Source organism: Phodopus roborovskii, unplaced genomic scaffold (genome assembly GCF_943737965.1).
Source record: "Phodopus roborovskii unplaced genomic scaffold, PHOROB, whole genome shotgun sequence".
NCBI classification, from domain to species: domain Eukaryota; kingdom Metazoa; phylum Chordata; class Mammalia; order Rodentia; family Cricetidae; genus Phodopus; species Phodopus roborovskii.
In genome coordinates this window covers 14,059,117-14,082,474 of record NW_026126567.1, presented here as the reverse complement: position 1 = coordinate 14,082,474, position 23,358 = coordinate 14,059,117, and the positions used below count along the sequence as shown (strand labels likewise).

The 23,358-nt window shown below is 40.6% G+C and overlaps 1 protein-coding gene across 1 annotated transcript; it reads right to left on the bottom strand.

The window, feature by feature from the left end:
* Positions 1–663: 663 nt before the first annotated feature.
* Positions 664–22,524, bottom strand: Has2 (hyaluronan synthase 2). Its single transcript, XM_051202589.1, has 4 exons — positions 22,373–22,524; positions 11,313–11,939; positions 3,573–3,674; positions 664–2,000 (listed from the first exon to the last, which is right to left on the bottom strand). Exons 2-4 carry the CDS (start codon positions 11,937–11,939, stop codon positions 1,071–1,073), a joined length of 1,659 nt encoding a protein of 552 aa, XP_051058546.1. The 5' UTR covers positions 22,373–22,524; the 3' UTR covers positions 664–1,070.
* Between the last annotated feature and the right edge of the window lie 834 nt (positions 22,525–23,358).

The following is a 23,358-nucleotide window of genomic DNA, read 5'->3' as shown; positions in this document are numbered from 1 at the left end:
TTCCTAGGCCTACACAAATATTGCCATCCTCTCTACTGATGACCCAATTTTGATGTTCATGTTTATTCAGTACAAAGGTGCCCAGTGTTTTCTTTCAAAGACTAGTATTCCCTTTTGGAAAAAAAAATGTATTCAAAATTGCACTTTTCTACCCCTTTGGCCTCAACTTTAAAGATTTGCTCTTGTGCCCATATGAGTAATGTATTTTTACCTAAAAGTTGACATGTATCTTGGCCCTTTCTAGAAGAAATAAAAAGTTAGAAATATTGAAAGTTTACATATTTTTTTTCACAGAAAACAACCATTCAATTGTAAAAAGTAGAGAAAGAGAGAATCATTTTATTCTTTCATGAACATCAGTCAACCAAGCTTCACATTTTGGGCAGGTTAATTTTTATAGTACAGATTTTTATTTTTATTTTTTAGAACCTGTTTTATTATAAAAAAAAAGAAAAGAAAATGTGTATTTTGTCAGAGAAGTAAAATATAGACTATGATGTGAACTTTGTTTTTTAAAAATTGGCATATAAAATGTAAAAACACAGTACAGTCATATCAAAATACAGCATAGCCAGTGGCCTTTAAATTCTCCTTTGGCATTTCATTTGGTAAATTTAAAGACAAACATTTTTCCTTTGAAAAAAAAGAAAGAAAGAAAATCATCTATCATAACAGTCCATAAGTTAGGTTGTATAGGTTGAAAGAATGTTCCCTTGAGTTTTCAGAATGCTTTTCTTCCATGATCACCCACATAAAGCACGGCTAGTGAGGTATATAGAACAAACACTGTCAGTTGGATGCACAGTAAGGGGGAAAGTGCATAAACAAAGCAGTCATCCCACGTTCCTAGAAATTTTAGGTTAAATCTGAGTTTTTCTTACTGATGTATCAATTTACTTTGGCAGAATCGAAAATCAACCCATCAAACGTCTTTGTTCAAGTCCCAGCAGCAGTGATATGTCTCCTGTGGTGGCAGGGTGAGATGCCACAATACTGTACAACCTCTTGAGGAGCTAAGATGTGTGTGTGTGTGTGTGTGTCCCCATGTGTGACTGCAAACGTCATCGTGATCATACATCAAGCACCATGTCATACTGTTGTCCCTTCTTCCGCCTGCCACACTTATTGATCAGAACCACATATAGAGTCAAAAGCATGACCCAGTAGCATGCATAGATCAAGGTTCCCACAATGAGAACAGTCTGTTTGGATTCGGAAAATGGCTTTTTAGATTCCTTATAAATGGTGAAAATGACGCCACCTAGAAGGATTGTAAACCACACGGACACTGGAATAAGTCCTATGAAATTAACAACAATGGTCTTCCTTCCAGATGTACCCCACCCAGCTTTGTTTATGGTTGCAATTGCAAACATCTTGGCGGGAAGTAGACTTGACATGTATAACACTGAATAGAGAGACATGAAGACCATAACAATGTTTCCTCTAAGGCAGCTGGCAAAAGACGACTTTATGAGACCCACTAGCTGCACAGTTAACAGGAAGAGGAGGATGTTCCAGATTTTACCCCGGTAGAAGAGCTGGATGACTGTGGCAATGAGAAAGAAAGGAAAGAATCCAGTGATAACAGCTTCATAGGTCATCCACAAGTGATGCTTGTGAAACCACATGGCATTGTACAGCCACTCTCGGAAGTAGGATTTACTCCAACGCGTCTGCTGGTTCAGCCATCTGAGATACTCTATAGGTGTTTCTGTAAGGCACTTGGACCGAGCTGTGTATTTTGTTGCATAGCCCAGACTCAGCACCCGGTTGGTAAGATGCCTGTCATCACCAAAACTGCATTGGTTGCCCATGAATTCCTGGTTGTACCAGTCTTCTACAAACTCATGCAGTAAGGAGTTTCTGTACATTCCCAGAGGACCGCTTATGCACTGGACACACCCAAAATAAGACTGGCAGGCCCTCTCTATATTAAAAGCCATCCAGTATCTGACGCTACTGAGGAAGGAGATCCAGGAATCATACTTGTTTAGGATCTGCAAGTAGAAACAAATAAACAAATGGATAGATAAATAAATAAATAACGATTAAGTAAAAGTTATCTTTAGCTTAATAATATCAAAAAACCCCAAAGCATCCTAAGATCATTGCCTGACATGAGATCTGTTCTTCCATGACTCCATTTTGGTTTCTCTCCCCCTTTTGCACTTCCTTTATCTTGTTTGCTCAGGTTTTGTATTATGAAATAAGATTGACAGGCAGGGTGTATGTGTCTATACAGGAATAGATTTTTTTTCCTACTTCATTATTCTCATTCTCTTGCTATATTCTTTCATGCTGTTGGACGCTAATTTTGGGTTATATTTTTAAGCATCAACCATCAATCCCTAAGCTTTCCCAGATGTGCTTTTGTAAATTACTACAAAAGTGGGAAGGTTTAAGGTCCTAGATGCTTCTGCTCTGGTTAACTTCTATGTTTCCAGCCCTTATCTGTTCATTTTCCTCCTCCATTTAGTAATGCCAGGGAGAAAAGACTTGCCAACGTAACTAATTCTATCTGAATTCCATATGCCTCTCTACTTTTTTATGTCACCAAGATATTTCTTTGTTCTTCCTAATACGTGTCTCATTGTCCTCTTTCATAGCAACGCATGCATACATGGGTCGCGTGATTCCAACCTCCATTTTGAGATTCATTTTTTTCTGTACCTATCATCTGGCATCAGAATTAAATACTACACGTTCAAGGGACTCTGATTTAAACTTTACATATTTTCACATACTTTAAATTCTGTCCAAGAACTTCATTATTGTGTCATTAACAATTGTTTCTCCATTGCTAATAAATGATGAAACACTTATTAATTTTGTCTCTGTCTATTCTTACTGTTGTGAGTTTGAATTTCTGTTTCTCTTTTCCTTCTTTGTTTTTCAGTCTATATTTTTTTTAAAAAAAAAAAGCTGTGTGTATGAGTGCTTTTCCTGTCTGTATGTAATGTGTGTGCATTGAGTTATATGTATGCAGTTTCCACAGAGACCAGAAAATGGCAACAGAGTTCTTGGAATTGGAGATAAGATATTTGTGATCCATCATGTGAGTGCTGGATGCTGAATGAAGCTAAGCTCTCTGCTAAAGCAAAAGTGCACTTAACAATTCAGTTATCACTTTGGACCTTTCTTTCTGTGATATTAACATACTACAGAGTAGCCAGATTTCTAAATGAAGAGGTATACAATACAGTATACATTCCTGAATATTCTTCCATTTCATCATTTCTGTTGTGAAATAACTGCAATATCAGATTTTAGTAGCTGACTAGTAAGTTGTGGCCTGAGGGTGCCTGATGGAAATTACTATTCATCTATTTATATTTGCGTTATATGTCACTTACTAGTCACTATGAATACATATTTGACACCAGAACAAAGTATAGATATCCCAAATTATTTCAAGTTAGATAAGAAAATAAGGATTAAAATTTACTCGGTGTATGTTCTCACAATTGTTCAGCACCAATACCACAGAACAATGAACCAATAAATATCAAGTGAATGAATATATGAGTTAGCAAAACTATTTCATCCAAAAACAATGAAGCCATGTGTACCTGGACATCTCCCCCAACACCTCCAACCATAGGGTCTTCTTCTAAAACTTTCACCATCTCCACAGATGAGGCAGGGTCAAGCATGGTATCTGAATCACACACCTGCAAAGGAGAAAGCGGGAAATGACGTAAAGAGCATGATGACTGGACCTCAGTCACAGTGGAGCCTGTGTGCTATATATACTCTTAGCCTTGTCAAACACTTCCGTCAGAAAGTAGACAAATGTGACAAACAGTTCTTCATATCGTACCCAATATAGACAGGTTTTTAGCAGGCTCAATACACTGCTAGGCAGGCCAGCTCAAATGTTAGTAGATCAGCCTGTCCTGGTTTGCCAGGAAATCTCAGCTGTCCTGCAGCAAGCTCTGTGACTAGCTTTCCTCTTCTCCATCATGCTGCATATGCAAACCTCTATAAGGTGCCCTTGTGCTTCCTAGCCTCCGGAAATGTGAGCCAAATAAAATTCATTATTAATTATCCAGCCTCAGGTATTTTGTTAATGCAGCAGAAATCACCTCGGATAAGAGCACCACAACTCACATCAATGGGACACAGTACTCTTTTGTATTAAATCCAGCACAGCCATAACAAATGTAATTTGACCAAGAGTTGCTATGTGATGAACCACTGGAGAGACTCTTAGAGTTTTTGTCTGAAACGCACTCCATGGTTTTGTCTGTGTGAACTTGGTCTCTAGTTAGTGGCACTGGTTGGGAAGTTTGTGGAACCTTTAGCAGATGGAGCTTCACTGGAATCCTGGGGAGATGGGCTTGCGATTTTTAGACTGGTCTCTGTCCTCCCTGCTTCCTGATCCACAGACAGGCCGGCCAGTAGCTGCAGCAAGCTTCCATGATCATGGAGTCACCCACAGCCATGTCTTCCCAGCCATGACACACATTATTCCTTCAAATTCTGAGGCAAAATAAATCTCCCATCCCCTAAAGTACTGCCCACTTCTCCCGAATTCTCTATTCTGCCCTCAGTTCTGAGTATCCTCGTAGTACTAACTTATGTAATGAAATGATACTTTGGTCAAAGATGGGTGACGTGTGTGCTGGTGGCATCATAATATTATAATGTCTAGTGGCTTATATCCAATTTAGTGTGTAATCATACCCATGTACAAAAGTCACCTAAAATGCATTTTCAGAGTGTATTACCAAATACAACCACATTTATAATCAAAATGGGCAATCTTAACAAGTCTCCAAATTTCCTTAAAATTATTTTGTGAAAATAAGTAAGTTTTAGAAGCATGGAACTCAGGAGCTGAAGACATTTATTATATGTATTATGGACCACTTACCTTATTATCTAATCAATCCCAATGTTTTAAAAACCTATCTCTTTCAACTTCATTAATGCCTTTTCTGAAAAGATTCTTTGCTAGTGAAGATTGTGCAAAAACAGTTATTTAAATGCAGTATTGGAATTCATGGATTTAAACAATGTATGCACATACAACTAGAAGTAATCATATCACTGTACATTTAAATAATTACAGAAATTTTGGCTTAAATTATGGGTTTAATTTTTTTGTTGTTGTCATTTTACTAAGTAGAAATACTCTCTTACAAATAAAAAAAATCTATCCCTTGTTCTTATTGTGGTAGCTTGTTCTGTTTCGTTGATTTATGAAAATTACATTTAGGATCACTATATAGCCTTTATTTTGAGGAGGACAAAATAGGCAGAGGGAAGTTTTCAGTTCTTCATTCTAGAACACAAATCTTCACTAACACTCATTTTAAATCCAAGCATTCCAAGCCTGAGTAAACTACATAAAGGCAATCAAAAAGTGACTTTGGTTCTCCTGTGACTTGTTTATTACAAGTTTTCATAAGTCGACATGCTGGGCAGTAAACCTCACTTAAGGGGAGAGAGAGGTAAAGGTACAAATCCAGCTACCTCTAGATTCCAGCATCCAAAGTTAAGGTCACATCTACCTCTATTGACTTAAGTCAGGAATGGTAAAAACCAAAGGCTAAAATAAGCTTAAAACAACAGGAAGGGAGCAATCCAGAAGTAACATCCACATAACCACGCCTGCTTCTGAACATAAGCAAGCAAGAACTGCCACTTTGAAAGGACAAAACTTGAACCAAATCTCTAAAGTTCGTCATATTTAAATTGGCTCCTCCCACTTTGCTACAGAAACTGCAGTCTCTGAGAGAGGCTGTCTGTATGGTGAGCTTAGTTATATCTGGAGGAAAAGTTCTCAGCAATCTCCTGGGAAGGGGTTTGTTATCATAGGATTTAAGAGCTTTAGAGAATTTCAGTTTCTGGATGCTGGTCAGTGACTGAATGCCAACTAGAAACTCTGCCTTTGCCAATTGGAAAAACCATGTGTGCTCAGGGGCACAAGAACATTTATTTAATAAGATGTAAAGACCACAACTTTAGTCCTTAGAATTCATCTCATAGGGCACTGTTCCTAGTTTTCTCCTCACCGGCTAATAACATGTTTAAAATGAATGCCGGCTGCCTAGTTGAGGTTTAGAACCAAGGATAGACATATACCACTTCATGAGTAGCTGAAACTCATGTCAAGAAAAGCTATAGGATGGGATTTGCACATGGGAGACATGGCACAGATCAAAAGTCTTTATCAATACTGGGTATTACTATGAATAACTCAAGCACATAATGGTTAGGTGTAAAATTTCTCAATAACAGATAACAGAAATGAAGAAGAATAACAATTTTTGAATAAAATAAGGGTGGGGGAGTCCAATGTCCAATCCACTATTGGGAAGGATCAGCTACCTCAGTTTAACCACAGAAAGGCCAGTCCTCTCCTCTGTTTTTCACTCCTGACAAGAGTTAAAAATGCCCTCTATTTTCTCCTTTTATTAAGCAGAAACTGGCAAACTAGGGGCTTTAGTTAAAAACTATCTTGCCACTTCTCTGGCTACTGCCTAGTGGTTAAGATGATTTTATGTGTTTGAAAAACACATAATTATTTTATGCATTTGAGAAAACAAAAGAAGGTAGTTTGGCCATATATGTAAATTGTATGAGATTCAAATTTCACTGTCCGTGTCATCCAGCCATACTTGTTCATGTACCTGTTACTTTCTGCTGTGTTCACACTACAACAAAGTCAAACAGTGGCAAAACATAATATTCATCTCCGGTGTTTTACAAGCAAAGTTCATCTACCTTAGATTTAAAGTAATTGGTTGCAGGAAAAGGTTCTGCTTTCACAAAAGAATCAGCAGCACTCACTGAGATTAAATCACAATGTTAACTATGCTGGCTTTTCAAAGGTTCCATTCTTCTCCATCTGGTACAAAGAGTGGCGACTAGGAGAGCGGAAAATAGTAGCTAATGTACAGATTTTCTAGACTCACTACTGCCTACTTTAAGAACAACTGCTCACAGAATCAAGAAACCTAAACTCTTGTGTCTTACTAGTGCATGGCTTTGAACTTATCACAATCACCGTATATTAGTAGGACCATGAATACTTAAACCCTACATGGGTTACAAAGCACTGTCTGCCATTAGCATAAAATAGTAAATAACCCTTAAATGACTTCCTTCTGAGGGAACTCAAACCTAAAGGATCTTTGTTCTATGGGAAATGCTCAATAGAAGCATAAAGGGGACTCAAGATAGGATTACATATAGAGAATCTCTTATGCAAACAGAATGCAGTTTACTTGGAACCATCTACAACAGTCGGGAACCTCACAACATCTAATTAGAGCTCTTCTCAAGAGTACTTGAGATTGAGGAGGGTGCATGTGAATATGTGTGTGTGGGTGTGGAGGCCTGAAGACGACGACTATTTCTCTTCATGGATCTCCATCTTTATTTTTGGAGACAGGGTCTCTCACTAACCCGAAAGTTCATGGATTGGGCTGAACTAGCTGTCCAATGAGTTTTAGGATTCATTCATCTCTGCTCCACCTGAAGTTATAGGCACTAGCGCTGTGCAAGCTTTTGACTTGGTATGAGGTGAGGGACAGTGGGGACAAAGACTAAATTAAACAGAATTCTGAAAACTAGAAATTATAACACACACACACACACACACACACACACAGAGCCAGGAAGTGGTGGTACACACCTTTAATCCCAGCACTCTGGAAGTGGAGGCAGGCAGATCGAAGTTTAAGACCAGCTTGGTCTATAGAATGAGTTCCAGGACAGTCAAACCTATACAGTAAAATCGTGCTTCAAACAAAACAACAAAAGCAAACTATTGAAATCTGGATACCTATGATGCTGCCAGGTTAAACTGATGATAAAGTTGCCACTTGTAATTCTCCTTTTAGAAAATGTTCATATTTATAGTATTCTTTCTATCTGGGAAATTCCCTATGCACACATCAGGGGATTTTGACTTTTTCTCTTTGTCTTACAAACTGATGGCCACTTTGTTATGTACCATATCATGTTTAAAGATAACAGAAATGAATAAGCAATTATATAGTATGGATATCAAAATATGTCTTCTAGCCTGATAGCATTATGTAAAGAATTAATGAAAAATTAAATATAATCTTAAGCTTTTGTAAACTCAGGTAAAGCACCAAGGGTACATAGTAGAAAGCATCAGCCCGTCATTGATCACTTATTTCCTGCAGATCATTTAATTCTACTCCTTGTGATTTTTAAATATATAAAACATACCATTATGAATGTGTAGTTGCTTTAATAAATGAGATAACACACATGAGAACAATATTGAGGATGTAAACAAGGGATTTCACCTTTGGAGGGGCAGAGGCAGTTCAGTGAGAGTATCTTCTTGGAAATTGGTTTCATTACAAAATCATCCATTCAGATGTCTAAAATCCTCCCTTCTTCACTCTCCTTCCTCCACTCAGGGGGTTTATACTCCTTTCATTGTGTTTTCTCACTTTATGTTCTTGTTCTGTTTTTCTACCTGCTCTATCTCCAAGGCAACCACCACCATCACAGGTAATCTGCTATTATACTACCTTTCCCTGGACCAGGACTTCTGTAGTATTCTGGCACAGTGTTAGGTGCTTGAAAGGTTACAAGACTGGGACAGTAGTCAGCCAAGAAGACAGACAAAGGAACAATTCACACTTCTGAAGCCTCCATCCTGAGCAGACCAGAGGAAGTCTCAAGTCCCTGGAGATTAGCTCTAAAGGATAGCACTGATCAGAAAGTCGTGAGGGATTGGGTGCTATTGAGACAGGATGCACATCAGAAGGTAAGGATGCCTTTAAGAACATTCAGTATCCTTGGGTTTCTCCTTTGTGGGAGGTGAGGTCATCTGTTAGTAGTTACACAGGGAGGAGTTTGGATGGGGAACTGTGAGCATGATGAAGATATGAAATAATAGGTCATGAAAACAATAATCCAGAAACCGAAAATCAAATGCACTGAGTACAGAGGCACACTGCAGGCCAGCCGTGACTTAGAAACCAAATGTCTTGGCCACACCTCTCCATGGTGAGTCAGTATTCTCTAACAAGTACACAGATAGTCACAGTTTCTCCCTTTTACACCTCCATCCTCCGTGTCCTACCCTTGGAGTCTTGCACCCTGCTACCCTTTAGGTGCTTACCCACAAGTTCAATCACCAGCAATATTTCTTGTTTTAATGGGGCCTCTACTTTCCAATTTCCCAACTTTGGATCAGCCACAAGAGAAAATTAGAGCATTCGGTGTTTAGCTTGAATCTAGAGTAGATACCATTTTGAAGCTAAGCAAGGTTATCTTTCAGAGGTTTTTGTTGAGGAATGATATAGGAAGAAATGGCCAGCTTTGGGATACTAAATGACTTTTATTCCTGTTGGTGTGCATGAAACAGTTTGGGAGTCTCAGGAGGCCTCAGAGCCTAGAAACCAGCAGCTGCTTCCGCCAGTATTTTAGACAATTTAATTTGGAGGAAGACTCCAATAGAAAGCCTACTCCATCCTTTCCTAGTCCTTATTACTTTTTCCTGGACAAATAGAGTGTAAAGTTGTCAAGGAAACAAACAAAACTCAAAACAAGAGTGATGGGAGAAGGGGGTTTGGGAGGAGTAGGTTAAGAAAAAGGAGAAATTAATGCACACAATGATGTCTTCATTGGAACTGATGAATGTAACTAGAATTAAAAGCAAAATATCAAAACAGACATTTTCTCATTTAAGGCACAAAGCTTTATTCTTTGTGCTCTAAAGTATCTGTCATAACTTCCTTGAAAAAATATCCTGTTGTCTTCCTATCTAGAACCAAAGGTACATCATGTAAACATCAACTGTCCAAAAATAACTAAAATTCCATTAGTAGAAAAAGTTCTGCCTTTGAGAAATTAGGAGACAAGAGGAGATCCATGCTGACTACACAGAAATACCTTCTATTCTTTTAACACTTTCTGAAATTAACCCCATGACAACAGATGGTGCATACTGCATATTTTACTATAAATTGGAGGATAATGTAATATACAACATATTTATAGTAAATATCTTTAATTATGTGGCCAATAGCATTGTGACTTTTGCTAAGCCCTGGGGATGTCTTATTTGATCTAATTATTTTAAAGTACTTTTAAGATTTGTTTATTCTATCTGGTAAACTGAGGCTCAAGGAGATGGAATTTCTCAGTTAACAGCTAATAATCCAAGTGAATAGATCCTCAGGCAATGACTCTAAAATCATTACTCAATCCCATGCCATTAGCGGACCTGGGAGCATGATATGCGTGAAATAGCAACCCCTATGCAATAGGATCCCACTTCTAAAAACAGGGATTCGCTTCTTAGGCCAGACAAAGGGTTACAATGGCTTTCTTATACCAGACCTACTCCTCTTTTCTTGGTCTCCTCATGGTCAAAATCTAACTAAGGAAAGAAGCTGAAAGCAACTTAAAATGAGAAAATTGCCACGTACTTAGTGTGAACAGAAGGAGAAAGCTTGCAGAGAGCTAGATGGGAAGTAAGAAGACACACAGCCTGCCTAAGTTTCCAGCAAGCACACACCATCCCAAACTCTTTCCAAAGGTCAAGTTGCAGTGAGGTAATGCTGTGTGGGGAGTGAAGTAAACATTACATTGGTTTTGCTCCCTCTAAGACAGTTAGTTTGTCCCTCCTTTTCCTTTTCCTTTCTCCTTCTCAGTTTTACAACCCTTACTCTTTTTAAAAATCAAACCTATTTGCACTACTCCCTGTTTACCGAGTCTACGGACCAATTATTTTCTAGTCTTTCATTGGGCCTGAAGCTTTTCTCAAGACCTTTCCACTCAGGCAGTCAGGCAGGGGCTGTTTACTTACATAGCTGCTGCTGTTGATGTTGCTTCCCCCCCCTCTCCCTCCCTCTGTGTGTGTGTGTGTGTGTGTGTGTGTGTGTGTGTGTGTGTGAGAGAGAGAGAGAGAGAGAGAGAGAGAGAGAGAGAGAGAGAGAAGAGTGTGGACAAGGAGGATAAACAATGTGGACAAGGAAGTCAGATTTGACTTGGCAGAATCTGGAGGGACAGAGAAGAACTAAGGAAAAGAGATCAAACGGAAGGAGAGGTCTCCTGTCCAAATAATCCTAATTTTTGACCAAGTGTGTGGACAGGGAAGTACTTTCCTAGATGCTCCTAGCAGTTTTGTAAGACTTTTTTTTTTCTGTCTTTTAAAATGTGCTTTCAACAGTCATGCTGTTTTCAAATGGACTGAAAGGAGCACTGTGTTCAGGGGGACAAGGATGGGCTATAGCATAGGATCGGGGAGATACAAAAGCGCCTTTATTTCTACGTACGTTTGCCCTGGCAGGCGTTTTCGTACCTACCTGTACATAGTCCACACTTCGTCCTAGTGCTCTGAAGGCTGTGTACATGACTTCTCTCTTCCCGCCCCATTTTTGCATGATGCAGATGCTTTTGTTAGACAAGACCAATTGGGTTACATGTTGTGAACTTTCTTTATGGGACTCTTCTGTCTCACCAGGTCCCTTTTCGTGGAAGTTGTTCTTCCAGATGTAAGTGGCTGATTTGTCCCTGCCCATGACTTCACTGAAGATGTCCATCATGTAAAGGTCATCGTCTGAGTTCCCATCTATGACCATCACTACTTTAATCCCAGGGTAAGTCAGCCTTTTCACAGATTGCAAACACTTCCGTAAATAGTCAGGGTCTTCTTGATATGCAGCGATGCACAGAGCTACAGTTTTGTTCAGTTTAATGGGGGTTTCAAGGGACTTTCTCATTTTCCGGTGTTCCAAAAAGGCAAAGAGGCTTTGGATGATGAGGTGTGATGCTAAAAAGGCACCATAGAGTCCAAAGGAGAAATAGTAATTATCCGTTTGGATGAACTGGTAGCCAACAATATAAGCAGCTGTGATTCCCAGGAGCAGAGAGACTCCAAAGAGTGTAGTTCCAATTATTCTCAGGACACATAGAAACCTCTCACAATGCATCTGTAACAGAATCAGAGACCCTTGTAGTTAACCACTCTTATCCCATGCTTATCATACACAGATATGAGTGGCAGGGAACACTGTACAAGGAACATTCATGGATTGCCCCGCTTTATTTTTATTCATTTTATATCTATTGTTTGATAAATTTGTACTTGTATTCAATAGATTTGATCAACACTACTGCTTACTCCCTCCTTTCCAGCTCTTCCCATACTGACACCGCCATGTCTCCCTGCCCACTTTATCATGTACTTTTTTTGTTTTTGTTTTTGTTTTTGCCTGCTTAGTGCTACCAATGTGGGCACAGATACAGTGTCATCCTCTGGAGCATGACAACCCAGGATGATGAAACTGATGAAAACTGAGACTTCATTCTCCAGCAGCCATCAGCTACCAATGGTTCCTCAGTAAGAAATGGAACTTGGGGTGCCCCTCCTCCACAACGACATTCAGGAATTGTAACACTGAGTTTCTCACTTAGCTTGTTATATTGATGCCAAGGCTCATCTTCAAGTCAGAATACCCAGATAACACAGCCCACGGGACTGTTTCAAGAATCAGATGGGTGGGCAGTGCCAGTAACTGTCACAACACATTGAATACTACCCAGATGCATTGTTCTCAGTATCTTAGGTCCAAGGCAACTCCCTCTGTATGTAGGCACAGCTAGACATCAAACTAAAATTTGCTAAAGCAATCTTTTTGCCTGCTCAATGCTTTCTTCAGCCTCTAATTACTGATGAGTAAGAAATCCAAAGAAGATTCTGTTGATCTTCCCAAGCATGACTTCATTTCATCTCTAACACTCGTCCCTAGGCTTATATTTCCAGAAAGCTGGGTGAGGTTAGAGATTAGGAAGACTGGGTTCTGGGACTAGCTTATCAGTTAGTGCTGCATCATCTCACTTCTCTGCATCTCAGTGTTTTTGTTTGTTCATATGTTTGTTTTTTAAGACCTGTTCAATGGCAATGTTCACACTTTACAAATCTCCCTTTGACGTTAAAATCCATTATCCCAGAAGTCCTAAATTCATGTGTCTGTCCCTTGCACCCACCAGTGTCAGATGGTACAGTCCTGAAGGTCAGGAAAACAAGAGCATCATCACAGAATAAAATCCATACTATTAGAATAATGGTTACATTGAGTGAGAAAAAAAAAATCCAACAGCTGAAAGTCCATCGTATCAAAAGATATAGCAGGTCAGACCTTAAGTCTCTCTCAGCTCTCAATTCACCCCTAAATTCTGCATGTATCCTAAGTAAGGCTGTGTGTGTGTGTGTGTGTGTGTGTGTGTGTGTGTGTGTGTGCAAGTACATATGTTCCTGTGTGCACATGCATGTGGAAACAGATGACAGCCTCCAATGCCATTCTTCTTTTTTCTCTTTGAGACAAGGCCTATCACTGGCCAGGAATTTGCCAAGTGCCCAAGACAGGGGACCTTAACAATCTGTGTACCTCTGCCTAAACAAGGTATTAAACAACCTAAGGACTGGGGAGCCATTTTTTCCATGTTTCCTTAACCACTTCCCATACTAAGCAATGAAAATTTGATCCACAAACTTTTTAGTTTATTTTCAGCCCCCTTCTAAGAATAAGATATGAAATAAATTGTTTTAAATGCAATGTGCCTTTGTTCCCATTTTCACTTGGGGAATGGGCCATATTTGCGTGTCATAAATACATATTAATTTTATAGCCCTACTAACTTTTGAAACTGAATAAATTTATTTTAAATGTAAAAGATTGAGAATGCAATTATCGCTGTAAAACCTCTTCTTTTGTGTGTTATTTATAGTCTTGTAAGCCTTAGCAAACAGTAAAACTGAATGTCCCATAGTAAGTAGTATTGTCTTGGTTACTAACACCTGTACAGCTATCTTCACTTTCTATTGTACCTAATCATGTTTGACTGAGTATGAACTAGATGTGTCAGAAATTTTGATGGTCTGTGCACCTAAACAGTCACCTCTCCTGGTTCATAGACGATATGGTGGAGCTATGACATTGTGGCCTGTGGGAATTTAAGATATGCCTCTTCTAATAGAGGAAAGATTTTAGTCTCCCTCTAATCCCTCTTTATTTTCCTCTGATTTGAATATATAACAGCAAGGTTCTGAGGCATATATCACCCCAGGATTAGAAGAGAGGTTGGCCATTTTATTAAATATGGAATGCAGTGATTCATCTAGCAAGGTAGCTGTAAGTCAGCTGTAACTTTCAGGGTTTTGTTGTTTTAAATTGGCCATTATATATTTCTAGATCTCATTAACCCTAATTGGTATAACCAAGATCATGCAATGTAGGCCCGAGACCAAGATGCCGTTCATCTTTCTACTTTGTAGACATCATTTCCTTCTGTTAAATGGAAGTGATCATGCTCATCAGACTCTTCAAAGCACTGTCCTGAGGAGCAAAGTGAAACAGAGTGGAAAGAGTTTCCTTGGAAGGGTCATCTGGCGAGGAAGCTGAAAAACATTCAGAACAAAATATAGACGTGGGTGACACTTTCAGCAGCAAGACAGAATACCACAGTGTGTGGTATGGGACTCTGATAACAACAACCTTAGCACAAATAGAGAGCTGAGTCTGCTAGAAAAAGAGTGAGCTGCAGAGTTCTCAGTGAGTGGTGAGCAGGGACTGCATCCCTGTTAATTAACACAGCTGACAGGACCCTGAACACTCCCAGAGGCCACATTAACCAATGCCTAAAGGTGCTGCTAGCACCAGACTTTGAACTTGTCATTTCCAAGACATGAGTCATTCTCACAAGAGTGAAAAATTTCAAAGAGACCAAAGCATTTGCCAGGGAGAAGTTTGAGTGTGTGCTCAGCTTGCATTTAAAAATCACCATCACTAGCAAAAGAACAGCCTGTCATTCTTTCATTATTCACATTTTCCTTTTTATCAGCACACATGGATGTAGAGAGTGGTCATACAGCATCTGCTGGCCACAACTGAGGTAGGAACACCCTCTTACATCATAGACGTCTGCAGAATGTCCTTTTGAAGCCTGGGAAAGTTGCTAACAAACTGCAATAATGTGGTTAGAATTGAACCTTTATATTCTTGCAATATTTCAGTTCTTTCTGGTGAGACATGTAGACCATCTCAGAGTGGATCAAAGGGCAAAAGGCACATTGTGTGGCCTGCTTTGTGTGTGTGTGTGTGTGTGTGTGTGTGTGTGTGTGTGTGTTCCTGTATGTATGTCTCTCTCTGTCTTTTTCTGTCTCTCTCTCTCTGTGTGTGTGTCTGTGTGTGTGTGTGTGTGTGTGTGTGTGTGTGTGTGTGTGTGTGACTTGTTTAATTACTAGGAGCAGTTTCATAGATGTGGGCACCACATCTATGTAAAATTTCTGAGACAATCATTAATTCAAACACTCTGTTACACAAACTTACTTTCCAACTAAAAGTAGAATGTGTCTGTGACTTTTCTCTCGACTTAGAGAAGCTGGGTTACTTTAGCCCTAGATCCTAAGAAAGATGATTTGGAAATTTGCATTCTGTAAATACTTAAACTATAAGACTTAAATTTAGGGAATGGCAGGATCAGAGTTTAGTCCCCTGGCTTTTGAACTGCTACTGTACTTGAACTTCATAGCAACTATTTAATAATGTCTATTGTCCCCCAAAATTTAGGTCAAGACAAAATGTAAGAGAATAGATTGCTCTAATATAGTATAAGCTCATATCTCTATCCATCCATTCATACATCCATACATCAATACATATATCTATACATTGGTCTATCTACCTATCTATCTATGTATCTATCCATCTATCATTTTCCACCCATATGTTTATCTTTCTGCTGTTTTTACTAATGTATATCATGACATAAGGCATTGCCTAATTTACAGTTAGTATTCACTCTGCTGATTGAATGCATTCATCACAATTATCATCATTATCCCCCTGTGTAATGGCAGCTAATAGTTATTGATCATTTATTGGGCTTTAATCAGTAAAGAAAGGCTTTTGTTTATTTTAAGGCTTGCTCTTATTTCATCTTAATGACTTTAGGTGGCAAACTTATCATTAATCACACATCAAAATGCATGTATATGACAAAGAAACCAAGATACTGAGTATTGAAATTACTTGGCCAAAGTTACAAACCAAGAGAGGGACCCACAAAGTGCCCTAAATCCAGGTAGCATTTGCTGAAAAAGATTTGAATACTCATGATAAATTTTACAGAAGTCTTTTTGTTTCTAGCTAAAAACTGTATGGCAGAAGAGAAGATTAGGGGAGAACTTTAAAATGTGTAGAGAATGAACAATCCTGTGAGTTCAGATATATAGCCAGGCAATATCAAAAAGTCCTGCGCTTGTGTATTTTCCCACATGTGTGCAGCCTAAAAAGATAAAGAACAGTGTTGCTTTTAAATAAGCTACTGGCCCATCTAAGCAAATGGGTTTTAATGCCAGCAGCAGAAATCCCATCTTGCCATGAGAAAGGGACCACTGTTTCTAGTGCTGTCACTTGTGGAAAAGTCATAAAGCTTTACTGGTAGCCCATCTCCTCCACACGGGACCTTGGGTCAGTGAGCATCAGAGCCTTTTCCTCACCTTTGACCTTTTATATCATAAAGACAGGAGACTGTTGGACAAAGAGGGAATATTAGCTGCTTTCTTTGCCTTGGTGCCATGTTGAGAACTGGGTTTCCATAGATTAAAAGCAGCATCTTTTTACATTTGATCTGGGGAACTGAAGCTGGCTCAGATTTGTTGCATGAACATCTGGGAAAGCAGCAGATAGTAGGTCAGATGGTGCCTCCTCTGTGAGGAGTCCCAGACCAGCCCTAGAAGACTTTGGGGCAATAAAAATAATAACAACAGAAGATAGGCATGGTCCCTGAGAGCATTCAGGGCAATTATGACTTGCAATCTGAGGAACTTTATGAGTACAGGGGTCATGTTTGGGCTGTGAGGGATAAGAAGATTATCTTTTATAAACCAAAAGGCTATCTATCCCCTGTGGTCCGATTCTGTTCATTAACCCTTACACAGCTTTATATTTTGGGTCTAACTACGTGTGTGTGTGACAAAGAGAGAGACAGAGAGAGAGAGAGACAGAGAGAGAGAGAGAGAGAGAGAGAGAGAGAGACAGAGAGAAGGTGCATCTGTGTTGTCTCTTCACTGGAGAGATTAAGAGGCATTGGCGAGATTAGCAAAAGTTTTGAAATCAGACAGACTTACGTTCGAATCCCAGCTTTTTCATTCACCCCATAGAATTTGGCCCAAAGCAACAGACTGATTTGAGATCCTCCTTTTAATCAATGTGTAACTTGAACCACAGTACATAAAATAAGCTGACTTTTGTGTCTCAAGTTATGCCATGGAGCCATCATAAAGAGTTGCAAAGAAGGTAATGAAATTGAGGAAAAGGAGAAGCTCATTTAAGTGCTTAAAAAAGAAATAGCCATCAGTTAAATCCCCATAATGCTATTCCCCTTCCCATGATGACCTAATTACCTGCACTCACCTTCCTTATAACCCACTGCTACTTCTTAGTTAACGATTAAGAGAATGGCATGATGGACAGCACAGGAGTATTAGGGGTTAGAGCAAATTGCATCAAAGCAAGTTTTGCCTTATACCAGCCTTATACATTACATAAACTTTTGAAGGTTCTGTGGAAAATAGCGCTAAGACTCATTGGTTCGTAGATTAACATGGGTTACACTAAATTCTCCATTTCCGTGGTCTTCACCATATTTACCCAATGAGAATAGACAGAACATTCTTATTGGTATCCACCCCTTGGACGTCGTTTCCTGGTCTATGAGTGACTTGTGAATGACACCATTTTGAGGAATGGAGAATGTATGGAAGGCTTGACCTGAAGTACAGTGTGTATTGAAAAAATGGTTCTTTGATGGCTGACACAAGCCAGTATTTTAATGCATATAAAGCAAAGTAAAGTTCACTTCTGCTTTCTCTCCTTCAAATCCATTGAATACTCTAACTTGGGACCAGTATGTCATCACATTATGACACCAAGATGACAGGAGACATGTAGATGACTGTTCATTACTGAAAATGTTGCTCCAGACTCTGCTAATATATGGAACCAGTACTGCAATGTAAACTTTTATTTGACATAAACTCATTTAAATATTTTATAAGTGTTTCATTTTTTTTCTATAGGCCTTTAGAACTGGGAGTATTGATGAAGACACGTGTCATCAGCAAGGATAATGGAAACTTGCTTTTCATAATAAAAGACACTCTCATGGTAGCTTTCTGCCAGCCAGCCATGGCCAAAAGTTGGGTAGTGAATGAAAGGTTAAAATTCAGCAGTCCCCAAATGTTGATGTATATCTGGTTGAGTTAAAGACATATAAAAACCAGCTGGTGTGTGGTTGGGACAATATTCAGAGGTCAATGATGTACGCTGCTACTTGAGTGTCACAATATTCTGAAGTGCAACAAAGTCTGGGCTAGCAGTTACTGAGTTACAGAGTTCAAGACTTCCTTCCCCTTGGTGTACATAATGTGATGTCCTTCTGTTACCTTTCGGAACTAGACATCTAAACTAGAAATACCCAGTGCTCCCTGCAGTGCTCCTAAGGCTTCGTAGTGGAACACACCCATGCCTTTCTCTTACCCATCCGACCATCTGACCTACTCTGTCTTTGAAGTTGCCTTTCTGTCTCTAGTCTCACCTCAGTCTTCCTACCAAAGACCCCGAGCCAAGTAAGCAGTATCAGAAATCAAAGTCTTTTAACCACTGTGTCACTCCAATGGAACTGCAGGCTTCAAATTTATCTCCATTGCACCATCACTATTAACCATGTGCTTCTAGGCAGTCTTCCCAAACAGCAAGTGGTCCCTGAATGTTACAGTCCTGCACTGTATCCATAGTGGAAGGGAAATACACAAGGAGTTGACATGCCATCTTCCTGACTGCTAATACTTGAACTTAGAAACTTTTTAGGTCAAATAGGTATACAGTTCAGTGCAGCACAAATGTCCGGGTTTATGTGAGATAATATAAAGCCATATGTAGCAAGTTGGCACTCACTTTATGGAAGTTTTTGTGCCAGGGAAAATGATGAAAGTCAAGCTGTGGTAACTTATGACAATGGGTTTTCTATACAGGGAGCTAACACCTATTCAGCTATCAGGCAGCTTCCAAGAGCTCTGTCTCTATCCTTACAGCTTCTAGAAGAACACAGCCTGGATATGCATGGATGAAAAGAACTCTGAAAGACAGAGAGCTTATGGGTTAGTTCATCATTACATTAATCTGTGGGCTGCACATCATGCAAGATGCAGGTAGTTAATAATGCCCAACTCCTCGTCACTCCTTCTCAGACTTAAAATGATATTGTGTAATAAAAATTCCCCAAAGGGAATCTCCACTTGGATCCCAAAACAAAGGCTTTCCACATGGTTCTAAAATTAGAATATTTACAGAAAGGTATGTGTTTAAAATAATCAAAAAGGGAAATGTTTTGTAAAGTCTTGAAGCAAGGTGTAGTGGTGTTGAGAACTTGCGAATTGGAGATAAGTCCAGCTTCTGTAGTGAACCCATGGCAAAAGAAAATAGGAAGGGAAGGATAAAGGTATAGAGTGAGGGAGAGAAGAAAGAAGGACAGCAGAGAAGGAGAAAGAGAGAGAGAGAGAGAGAGAGAGAGAGAGAGAGAGAGAGAGAGAGAGAGAGAAACCAGAACATCAAGAAGTTTTGGTTAGTAAAGATAACCCTTTAGAACCAACAAGCTACCTTACTTTCTAGTAACTATTGATTAGTCATTCATTACAAAGTCCTGTTTTCCCAGAGAACAGCAGACTGTATACAGTATTTGCATTCTAGAGAGTGATGTTCAAACTTGATGCTAATCACTCATATTTTAAATACTTGGATTTGCATACACTGATGATTTTAATGGATAAAGTTTGGATTCAGTTTTTGATATAATAGAAAGAGCCTAGGTAAAATGCATCTAATCAATACATTTACAATCCAGGTGTCAAATTATCTGGCTCTGGTAATGAAAATAGGAAAGATGATATTCCAGGTACAAGGCTTTAATCCAGGACCTCCGCATAGGATTTCTGTTTGTCCAGAATTGCAAATGCACAAAGCATAACATACAGGTCACAGCTATGCTTTATGTCTCTAAATTTCCACTGAAAAAGTGAAAGAACCAATACTCTACTAGGAAAACCGCTGGAAGAAGATTATTAGTATTCAAAAACATTATCTCATTTGAAAAGCTAATCTTATCTAAGAAAATTTAAGCATTAACCTTACGAATGAATCATTTTCCATAGGCTGGAAGGCAAAGAGAAAGATTTAACATTGGAGTTATTTTACACTTAAATGTTTTTACAAAATGTAAATGTTATTCTTAAATAGGTTTCTGGGTATGGATATTTGTTGTAGCTCTTCCAACCAAGGTGCATCTTTCAATTTAAAAATCTCATATTCTAAGATCAAATATGTCTTGACTATTCAAATATTTATTTTTAAAATGAGCCATGAAAAGCAAGTCACAGCGAGATTTAACACCTCCAAAGGGACACTGTCACATGCCTCTCTTTAACAGGAAATCCCAGCCAGGCTAAGCCTTGCCATCTACAATGGGCAGGGAGGCTGCTCTCAGGAGTAAGCACCACACCACTTCAAGGAACCCAATCTACTGCTTTCATTCGTTTTACACTAAGCAGACTGAGTGTCTATATATACTCTGGCCTCTAGCGTGGGGGTGGGGGGGGAACCCTTCCTGGCCAATGGGAGCCTCCTACTCTATTGCATCACATACACCCCTCCCAGGGTGTGACATCAAATGCAATCCCAGCCCAGCCACGTGGGTTGAAGGGGTGTAGCGTTTCTGTGCAGCTGCCTCAGAGACTCGTTTGGCAGTAAAGGGTCCCAGGAGATAACGAAGTGAGCTGGGCGGGGAGGGGCTGATTGGGCTTCTACATGTTCCAAGCACCGACGTGGTTGTTGCAGCTGGCTTCCCTAGTGACTCCGGGTACCTGAGTCGGGATAGTGTGTCCTGGAGTTTGGGACATGTCCAGAGTAGGGCGGATGGAAACTGGCACCTAGGACCGTGTAATAAGACCTGGATCTCATAAGCTCTAGTCCTAAAACATCGTCTTTGCCCCTATCATTTCCACCAAGCCTTAAGGGTTCTTTCAGAGTTGTTTCCCCTGGGCTGCCTGCCTTTCTTAGACCAGAGGAAGCTGCCTCTGTAGCGGCGAAGTTCTCACCCTTACACAGACCCTCCTTTCAGACCCGCCCTCTGGTTCACCGGGACCGATTTCTATGCCCTGGCTCACTCTGGGCGGGAACCACCGTGACGAATTCCGCCCAAGGTGTTGATTATCCCGTCTCAACCCAGCCTCTGGCTTTCCTCCCAGCTCCACTCCAGCTCCCAAGGCCCCTTGATCCCATTCTGGGCAAGGGTCTAGGGACAGAGCCCCCCCCCCCCCAAGTCCCCCACACAGTGGTGTCTCCAGCTGCAGCAGAGGAAAGACACGCCAGCGTGCTCCGTGCCACGTCGTATTTGGCTCGGGATAGGGTGCAGCTGCCCGAGAGAGCGCAAAGCTGTCCCTGCGCACGCCCTGCCTCTGGGCTCGCGGCTGATAGCCTGGCGCAAGTAGGGATGCGCGCCCTAGTCTCGCCTCCAGCGGAGAATGCCACCGCCGGCGTTAGGGACCCCTTGCCCCAGAAAGGCTTCCGCAGAGTGGCTGAGCCCGGATGCCCCCCGCCTGACACTTTAATGGAGTTTGGAAACTGCAAAAGAGTGGAGGCCCTGGAAAAGGGGGGGGGGGGGAGAGGAGTGGCTGAACCTGGATGGTAGCAAAGGTGGCGCAGGACTTTCTTTCCTTGGGGTCTCAGCCAAACAGAGCTGGAAGCTCTAGTCGCTTAACCCTTTCGATGCAAGCCAAAATCGAGCCTTACCCGCCTCCCCCCGCCCCCCCCCCCCCTTAAAGCACACAGAACTGTGTCAGGGTGTTCCTGCCCACACAGTAGCGGGGGTGAGTGAGTAGGAAGAAGGGAAGGGTGGGAAGGTAAGGACATTTATGGAATGCATTTTCCTTACACAGTGGAAATCCTTGTTTTCTAGCTCCAGAGCCCCTTTGAGGCTCAGGAAGATGCCTAGTGGAAAAGTCCATCTTGGGACAATCGGCTTTGCTGGGACACACAATTACCTGTGCGCCCTGAAAGGCAGCGGATTTCTGGCTAAAGCTCAAGGATGATAAAAGCCAGGGTATGCTGCGGGGCTTGATAGTGATTGTTAATATCCCCTAATATGCAGTCTGTTGAAAAATGAAAACTTCAGACCTCACATGTTAGTCTTTTTCTTTTCTTTTCTTTTTTCTTTTTTTATTTTTCCAAGTCCTGTGGATAATTTCTTCCCTGCCCCGGATCTACCTGGGGCATTCACAGTTCACCCAAAAGCCTGTGGAACGTACCTTGTTCAACTCCTGCTCATAAACTCGTCCTCAGCCCGTCTGTGTGGTCCCGGAGGGTCGTGGAAAGCAGTCTCCAAAATTGAGGTAATAAGAAATCAGATGAATTTGAGACGACCGGCCAAAAAAAATAAAAAATTTAAAAACAACATTTAAAAAAAAAAAAGATTGGGGAGCCTTAAATGCTCGATTCTCCCCCTTTTTGAGAAGAAATTGCACTAAATATTCTTTTATTATTTCCGTTGAACTTAAATCTTCTAATTCTTTTTGTTAAACGTGCTTTAGAATAAATTAAACTTCCCCCTCTGCTTTGCTCTTTTGCTCCAATCCTCCTCCCTCCCTCCGATAAAGCGAAGTCTCTCTTTTTCACATCAACCTAAAAGCCCGGTGGAGACCCAACAGAGAGAGCCTAGGAAGGGCAGAATGAAGAGAGAAGTCTTTGGCTGGTTCAAGTCCCCGGTTCAATGGGCTGCTCGAAGCCAGGACTGGGTAATTCTTTCCAGACGCCTTGACTTCTCCTTCCTCTCTGTTGTTGCCTTTCTGCCTCCTCCAACTTAAGGGGGTCCTAACAAGTGAGCCGGTGGGTGTTTTAATAGGACGGAGAGAGTGGGGGAGAGGGGAGTGGAGGAGGGAGGTGTGGACTGGGGAACCCGGAGGGGAGGGACTGGGCGGGATGGGAGGCGGGGAGGAGTGAGGGGGGGGAGAGAGAGAAATTGGCCATTCAAAGCCCTCTTAGAGCTAGAGGCCGCTTCTAAACTCCAATGAATTCAATTAACTTGATTGTTAACGTGTGCAGAGAAACGCAGCGTACAGATGCTGCCCACCTCCTTTCCTGTGGCGGCAGAGAGAGGAGCCTTGCTTTGCAAATACGGCTGAAGTCTGCCTTGGTTAAAAGGATTCCCTCGACTGTATAAACCCCCTCTCGCATATACGTGATTTGTTTTAAGTCCAAATGTTTCTCTTAGACTAAATCATTGTCCTGGGCAGGA

Excerpts from the sequence above, each read along its gene's own strand:
- Has2 (XM_051202589.1), bottom strand. The coding sequence starts at position 11,939 with ATGCATTGTGAGAGGTTTCTATGTGTCCTGAGAATAATTGGAACTACA. Across the intron at positions 3,675-11,312 it reads GAAGTGTGGACTATGTACAG|GTGTGTGATTCAGATACCAT; the intron begins GTAGGTACGAAA and ends TCTCCTTTGCAG. Across the intron at positions 2,001-3,572 it reads GTGTTGGGGGAGATGTCCAG|ATCCTAAACAAGTATGATTC; the intron begins GTACACATGGCT and ends TTCTACTTGCAG.